Source organism: Phoca vitulina, unplaced genomic scaffold (assembly GCF_004348235.1).
Source record: "Phoca vitulina isolate PV1807 unplaced genomic scaffold, GSC_HSeal_1.0 scaffold47, whole genome shotgun sequence".
NCBI classification, from domain to species: Eukaryota; Metazoa; Chordata; class Mammalia; order Carnivora; family Phocidae; genus Phoca; species Phoca vitulina.
In genome coordinates, this window is record NW_022589750.1 from 4,156,849 (window position 1) to 4,165,149 (window position 8,301).

Consider the following 8,301-nt stretch of genomic DNA (forward strand, 5'->3'; position numbering starts at 1 on the left):
AGGAAGGAAGGAAGGAAGGAAGGAAGGAAGGAAGAAAGAAAGAAAAAGAAAGAAAGAAAAGAAAGAAAGAGAAAGAAGAAAGAAAGAGAAGAAGAAAGAGAAGAAGAAAGAGAAGAAAGAAAGAAGAAAAGAAAGAAAGAAAGAAGAAAGAAAGAAAGAAAGAAAAAGAAAGAAAGAAAGAAAGAAAGAAAGAAAGAAAGAAAGAAAGAAAGAAAGAAAGAAAGAAAAAAAGAAAAAAGAGAAAGGGGGAGGGAGGGAGGGAGAGTACATATCATAGGATTCCATTTATATAAAATTTTAGAAAGTGAAAATTAATTTCTAATGACAGAAAGCAGACCAGTGTTTACTCGGGCATAAGATGGTGGGAGGGAATGAGAGAAGAAATATTATAAAGGGTCACAAGGAAACTTTTGGGAGGTTATGGAAATGTTCATTATCTTGAATGTGATGATGAAATCAGATATAGTCATGTCTAAATTCATCCAGGTTTATTCCTTAAATATGTACAGTTTATGGTACACCAGGTATGTTTCAATAAAGCTGATAAAAGTGTTATGTGGAGAAGTTTAAGCCATGATTTAGCATGTAATACATATTTGCTGTGGGTTCTTGTACAAAAATTTAGTGAGAAACTTGATGGCGAGTAGCATGATGGATTGAGTGAGAAGGTGAAATTCCATTGGAAAATCACAAAAACACAGAGTTTCCAATAAATTATCCTCTGTTCACAATCAGGGTACCCTGGGACTCAGAGAAAATATTCCACTGTTTTATGGGGTATTCACCTAAGTGGTCATGCATGACAAGTTATTTTAGGAGGGAACATCCAGATAAAAACCTGGCCCCATCTTCCAGAGAGAAGAACACCTACACTCTAGGGACAGCACACCCAGGCACAAAAAAACCCCACAAAAAACTGTCCTCATTTCTAAGGTACCCTCTTGTTCTGGGCACAATTCTTCCATGATACTGTGAATCTTGGTGCATCAATGCTGGGCTATTGGACCAGCCATAGAGGTGAGACCCCCAATGGGTATTTCATTCATCAAGGCTCTTTGGCCTCTGAGATGTGCCAGAGAGCAGTCTAAGTTATTCTAATTGGGTGTCAACAAGGCTACAGTGCATGCCTGGACTGTTGGTCATCCTGGGCATGGAACTAGGGGGTGGAGATCATAGCTGCCTGGCTTGGTGGTCATATCTGCTCTTTGTCTATGCTCAGGTGGAACACCATGCTTTGCTGTCGACATTGAAGGTGTTGTACACCGTGGGGTACTCTCTCTCCATCATCTCCCTCCTGCTGGCACTCACCCTCCTCTTGTTTCTTCGGTGAGTGGAACTTCTGCCTGCACATCTTCAGGTGTCCACCCTGGAATTTGCTCACTGGCTCCCTCTAGAAAGCAGAAGACTGGGCTAGCTGATGTCATGGCCCATCAGAGTTGAAAGGGATCTGAGAGAGTCTCCAGCTCATCAACTCTATTTTGCAGGTGGTGCAGGTGGAGGGGAAAGAGATATTAGAGGTCCAGTGAGAGGCACTGGGTCACGGGAGGTCACAGAGTACAGCTGGAACTGGAATCTGGGAGTCTTAACTCTGCTTTAGCCTCCTTGGGATTGGATAACCTCCTGTCTACCCCACCCTACCAGAGGCATGATTTTTACAGAAGAGATTAAGAAACTTCCCCAGGGCGCCTGGGTGGCTCAGTTGGTTAAGCGACTGCCTTCGGCTCAGGTCATGATCCTGGAGTCCCTGGATCGAGTCCCACATCGGGCTCCCTGCTCGGCAGGGAGTCTGCTTCTCCCTCTGACCCTCCCCCCTCTCATGTGCTGTCTCTCTCATTCTCTCTCTCTCAAATAAATAAATAAAATCTTTAAAAAATAAATAAATAAATAAATAAATAAAATCTTAAAAAAAAAAAAAAAAAAAAGAAACTTCCCCAAAGCAAATTAGCAAGTGGTAGAGCTGGGCCCCCAGACTCCAATTAGCTATCAATCATTTGAGTGCCTCCACCAGGCACATTTCTAAGCACGTTACATGTATTAAGTCATTTAAATTTCTTGCTAATCAGAATTAAGGTTTATTCTAATCCTAGGATATTAGCATTATTATTAGCCCCATTTTATAAGTGTGTTGACTGAAATATGGAGAGATCAAGTAACTTGCCCAATGTCATGCAGCTGGTGAGTGATAGGAGCAGGTTCACAACCAGGCAGTTCAGAGACTGAGCATTTTCATTCCCTTATATTATTTCTCAGAATTCAAAGCCTGAGTGCATTTTGCTAAATCATGTTTTTAGAAATCACCCAAGTGAGATATTTATGGATCCCCTAGGGAGCCCTCCAAGGCTGCCTCTTGGCCTTCATTCAGCAAATTAATTGAGTATAATGTGGCAGAATGAGCATTCAATAAAGATGCAGGAGACCTAGATGGGCACTCTGGAGACCTGGATGCTAGCTCCATAACAGCTCCCTGCCTTGTATCCTCTAACTCCATGTCTGACCCCTCAATCCCAGGATATTCTATGGCTCCTGGAGCAGAGTCATGACCATATGCCCCATCCAGAGAGCAATTCTTGAGCAGTGGGAGAATTCCATAGCCTGTACCCTCTGCTATCCATGACCTCCTCCACTCACCTTCCTAAAATCCCAGAAGCAAGCTCAGAGAAAGTAGCTGCCCAACCCTGGAGAAAGTTACTTTAGCTAAGCCTAAATCTGGTTGACCAGATGTCCATTTTGCCTCATGTGCTAGAAAGTAAGATCTAGTCCATGCCTTTGAGTGGCACCCAATCTAATTTGGGAGAAAGGTGCATACATAATAAAACACAACACCTGACTCAAGTACTGTTTAGAAATTTAAAAAGTAATAATAGCTCTAAAACCAGGCAGATATGTGCTGCATTGGGGGCTGCATTATTATTATTATTTATTATTATTATCACTATTTTTTAAAGCAGCAAAGCTTTTCCACATTGAAATCTGCTTCTGTTGTGATGCTTTTTCCTTTATTTGTGCAGCAGGGCTGTGAGGGCACAGTGATGGAAAAGGGTCCTTTTGGCTAGAGAGACTGAGGACACACAGTTTTACACCAGCCAGTACAAAAAAAAAGCCTACAGGAGGCTTCAAGTAGGTGAGGAGGAGGTAATGAGAGCTGACATTTTCTGGATACTTATGATGTGTAGGTACTGTGTGAGTACTTTGCACCCATTAACGGACTGGTACTCCTGCAATCCTTGAGGTACGCACTCTTGTCCTTATAGGTAGTAGAGCCTTGGAGAGTGGTGCTTTGGCCTCAGAATTTTTGGGTCTGAATCTCAGCCCCACCACTTACTTCTCCAGGACTTTGGACAGCTGATTTAACCCTTCTGCCTCAATTTCTCAATTTTTACTCAATGTGTAAATGTTATCCCCATTTTCCAGATGAGGGAAATGAGGCACAGAGAAAATCACATAACCCAGCCGTATCGCTCTGGAGTCTACGTTATCAACGTCTGCCCTCTAGTGATAGGTGGGCAGGTGTTTCGGGCACACACCTGTTGGTCTGAACCATTCTTTCCTGAGGGAAGACACCTGCTTTTCTCCCTGCACAGAAAACTCCACTGCACACGCAACTACATCCACATGAACTTGTTTGCTTCTTTCATCCTGAGAGCCCTGGCTGTGCTGGTGAAGGATGCCATCCACTCCAACTCTTACTCCAGGAGACCCAACAGTGACAAAGGGTGGATATCCTACATGTCGGAGGTATGTCCCTCCCTACCATAGCCTCCGACCTGGTGGATCAGTCCTGGGAATCATGGGGCGGGAAGGTGGAGCTGGGAAGAGGAAGAGGGAGATAAAGGGGTGTCAAACGCCTTCTGGTTAGAGAAGCATCATCTGACTTAAAAACAAACCCCAAAAACCAAACAAACAAAAAAACCCAAACCTCCCGAGACTGGGGCAGGTAAAGGAAATTGTCATGGAAGAGTCCACCGCAGGGTGCTGTGTGTCCTTGGGTGGGAAATTTCTTCATCCGTGAACAAAACAACTGAACCAGACCAGCCTTTATTACCATTATTATTATTATTTATTATTATGACTATTTTTTAAAGCAGCAAAGCTTTTCCACATTGAAATCTGCTTCTGTTGTGATGCTTTTTCCTTTATCTTGTTAATAATGATTGTAGTAACCTGTTAAATTAACCCTGAATTCCTGGAATAAGCCCAACTCGGTTCTGACACATTACTCTTTTTCCTATATTGCTGGATTCATTAGCTGATGCTGTGTTTTGTTTAGCATTCCGTCATCTGCACCTGTGAGGAAATTTCCTTTCTTGTGATAAAGAAGATAAAGTTTATGCTGACCTCTTAAAACAAATCAGACTTGTTACCTCTTTCTCTGTTCTCTGGAAGAATTTATTTAAGACGGGTATTTTTCTTTCTTAAACGTTTGATAGATCACTCCAGTGAAGCCATTTGGGCTCAGAGATTTCCTTATTGGAAGGCTTTTAATTATGGACTAGTTTCGACTCACATTCAGATTCTCTATTTCTTCTTGTGTCAGCTTTAGTAGCTTGAGTTTTTCTAGGAACTTGTGTGCTTCATCTAACTTTTCAAATTTCTTGCCATAATATTGTTCCTAGTTTCTTAAGATCTTTTTGAGGTCTGTTGCAGCTATGAAGGTATTGCTTTTTGCATCCCTGATATTGATTATTTATACTTTCACTCTTTTCTCCCCTTTTGATAATCCTTGCCAGATGTTTTTTGGCTTTACTAGACTTTCCATAGAACAAAATTTTAACATTGTTGATTCTCTTTATGTTGTCTCTTTCAACAATTTCTGCTTTTATCTTTATGCTTTCCTGCCATGTCCTTTCTTTAGGTTAAGTTTGCTTTCTTCTTCAGATATGATACTTAAGATAATTAATTTTCAGCCTTTTTCTTTTTTTAATTAAGTCATTTAAGGTTATCAGTTTTACTCTCAATATGGTATTAGCTGCATACCACACATATTTTGATATCCAGTATTTTCTTTTCATTCGGTTCAGAAATAAGTTCTAATTTTTATCATTATTTCTTTTTTTGATTCATGGATTATTTAGAAATTTATTTCATCCTTTCCAATCATACGAAGATTTTTTTTAGTTATTGGTTTCTAGCTGAGTTGAACTAAAATCAAAGAGCATACCTTTCAGTGTTTCTTTTAGGGAAATTGCTGCTGATGAGTTCTCTCTGTTTTTGTTTGTCTACAAATATCTAGAATGTCAAGGAAGAGGCTGGGCTTTGAAACCTACAGGAAGCCCTCCCTCCCATTTTGGTATTGTTGCCAGCCTCTCTGAGATGGTCAGCAGATTCCAGGGGTGAGGCAAGGTAGAGGGATGGCTGTGCATGGGGAGGCCCTTCTCCATCCTCTCAGGTCCACATAAGAATGCCTGGGCTCACTCTCAGATGCTCTGTCCTCTGCAGGTATCTGCCTCCTGCCGCTCGGCCCAGGTCCTGCTGCACTACTTCGTGGGCGCCAATCACTCATGGCTGCTGGTCGAAGGCCTTTACCTCCACACGCTGCTGGAGCCCACAGTGCTCTCTGAGAGGCGGCTGTGGCCCAGATACATGCTGGTGGGTTGGGGTGAGTGACCTGAACCCCCAGCCTCTTCTCTTAGGGGCCCATCAGAACATAGGAACTTGATAGAGCCTTTGGTTTCCCAATTGGAGGGAGGCTCTGGGACAGAGAATCCTCCAGTGACAAGATACTGAAGAAAGGGGTGTGTGTGCACACATGCACTTACACACAAGCACTGGAGACCCAATGCATACGTTCAAAAACTGACAAGGTTTTTGATAGAATCAGATGCCCTTACTCCTACCCTGTCCCCAGCTGTAGTGATCTGCTCAGGTTGCCATAACAAAATGCCATCGACTGCATGGCTCAACCAACAGACATTTACTTCTTGCAGTTATGGAGGCTTGGATGTTTGAGATCAGAGTTCTGGTGAGGGGTCTTCCTGGCTTGCAGATAGCTGCCTTCTGACTGTAGCCTCACATGGTGGAGAGAGAGAGAGAGAGAAGGCTCTCTGGTCTCTTCCTATATGGGCACTAATCCCATCAAGATGACCACCACCCTCCCTTCCAAACCTAGTTACCTCCAAAGATCCCATCCCCAATTATCATTACATTGGGGGTTAGGGCTTCAACATGGGGTGGGGTCTGGACACAAACATTCAGTCCATAACGCCAACTGAGTCTTCAAGTCGGGGTCTGGAACCCCAGTTGCCACAGACTCTTGGAGAATGTGAGGCTGCAGGATTCAGAAGAAATATGGTTGGCCTACAATCTGGGAGATTTGGGTTCATGTCTTGGATTTACTCTGAGCTGCTTTGTAACATGTGGCAAGTGTTTTCTCCTCTCTGCTTTCCTGGTTTGTCTGACAGTAAAACAACAGATGGGCTCTGTGCCACCCTACGTCTCTCCAGCTCTCAGCCTGCAATTCGGTGATATTTGGGCTTTTATAAGTTTTTACCAAGATGCTTTTGGCCCATCGGGCTGGGGTGGGAGGCAGGCAGGTTTGGCCAACCAGCTCCTGACTGCATTTCCCTGTTTTCACCCCCAGCCTTCCCGCTGCTGTTTGTTGTACCCTGGAGTATCGCCCGTGCACAGCTGGAGAACACAGGGTAGGAAATTCACCTGCTCTCACACTTCCATGAGCCAGTAATTCCCAGATATGCCCCAATACAAGGATTTATACCATTTTCCCAAAGAGAATATCCATTCCCTTCCATTTTGGCCACCTAGAATATACTTAGAAATGCAGATAAGATGATCACAGATCTTTCTTGTAGTAATTAGTTTGTTAGCTTAGTTACACATGCAAATTAGCACAAAATTAGCTCAAATTAACACAAAAAGTCACTGCATAGGTTAGCAGTGACCCTCGATATGGGTACAAAATTGGTTATTGTTTCACTGTTCACAGTGGGGTGGAGGGGGGGAGTCTTGAGTGCGAGCATCCTCCTTCCAGAGGCCAAGAGGCTGTTCATTCAACTTTGTCTCTCTTTTAAGTCTTCTTCTGCCCCTTTGCCATAGGTGCTGGGGAACCAACAGGAATAAGATAATCTGGTGGATCATCCGAGGGCCCATGCTGCTTTATGTAATGGTAAGGACCACCCCCTCCTGTTTTTTTCCTCTCTGAGCTTGGCAGCTGTGGGGGACCCCACTCCCCTTCCCCTGCCACCTTACCAAAACTCTCTGTCTTGGAGTGAGCCTGGACCAGTCCCCTTGAGAAGGAGTTGTTGAGATGTGAGTAGGATGTGTTGACTGAGAAGAGAAGGAACAAGTTAGAGGCTTCTCCTTGTTCTGGTTCAGGACTCAAATGCAGGGTTGAACTACATGCCTCCTTCTCTCTGGGTCCTCAGACTATGTCTAGAAACCTGTAACCAGCTCAGTGACCTTGTATTGGTGGCCCCTGGGGACGCGGGCACCTTCAGTTACCGACGAGCTTAGGGATGGCAAAGTTATTGGCTTGGATTTTAATACCATTAGCAGGAGGGAGGGGGGGTGAAAGGAAGCCTCTTTAGAAGAGAAAAGCATAGTCAATATTACCCAAAGCAGGGATGGGGATTAGTCAAGAGATGCTGCTTCTCTGAGACCCTGAGGAGGAGGGGCCCTTATTCCCAGTGGCCCCAGAATTTTACAGCTGGGGAGGGACTGCAGGACCCAGAGTCATAAAGCTCTTTTGGATGATACTGTGTGAGACACAATCTGCCAAAGAGCCTCGGGACTGGGAGGGAAAAGCATCCAGAGAAGTTGAGGGGGAGTGTGGAGGTGCTCTTGATGATTCCGAGGCCAGTGTCATGTCTAGGCTTAGCGGTGGCATGGGTGTGCTGGCTGCGTCCCCTCCGGTCACTCCACACACAGTGAATCTGGCCATGCACACCCCAAGCGAGAGCCACATCATGAGCTCTGCCCTGCCCCTCCCCCGTGTCACTTCTCCACGTTCCTGTCCTCTCCAGCCACACTGCCCACTGTGACCCCAGCACCCCGTCCTGGCAGACACCCCCACCACCGCCCATGACCTGTACTGAGCGCCACCTCTATGCCAGCACCATCTAAGTGCCTGGTGTATATTAACTCATTTATGGGTAGGTGCCATTATTATGTTTCTTTGACTCACGAGGACACCGAGAAGATAGGAAGACACTTACCTCAAGTCCCAGTAAGTGGGGGCGCTGGATCTCAACCCAAAGGGTCTGACTGGGGGCACCAGCACTTGTAACCACAGCCCAGTGCTACTGCCCGCCCCCCCCCCCCCCCCCCCCCCCCCCCCCCCCCCCCCCC

At 44.9% G+C, this 8,301-nt stretch overlaps 1 protein-coding gene across 1 annotated transcript in view; it reads left to right on the plus strand.

The window, feature by feature from the left end:
• GLP2R (glucagon like peptide 2 receptor) overlaps window positions 1-8,301 on the plus strand; it is a 50,273-nt gene that overhangs the window by 18,971 nt on the left and 23,001 nt on the right. Inside the window, exons 5-9 of the mRNA XM_032431679.1 lie at window positions 1,220-1,326; window positions 3,582-3,735; window positions 5,437-5,596; window positions 6,578-6,638; window positions 7,051-7,120. Coding sequence (XP_032287570.1) covers window positions 1,220-1,326; window positions 3,582-3,735; window positions 5,437-5,596; window positions 6,578-6,638; window positions 7,051-7,120 — 552 coding nt within the window. The remainder of the gene's footprint in view (window positions 1-1,219; window positions 1,327-3,581; window positions 3,736-5,436; window positions 5,597-6,577; window positions 6,639-7,050; window positions 7,121-8,301) is intronic.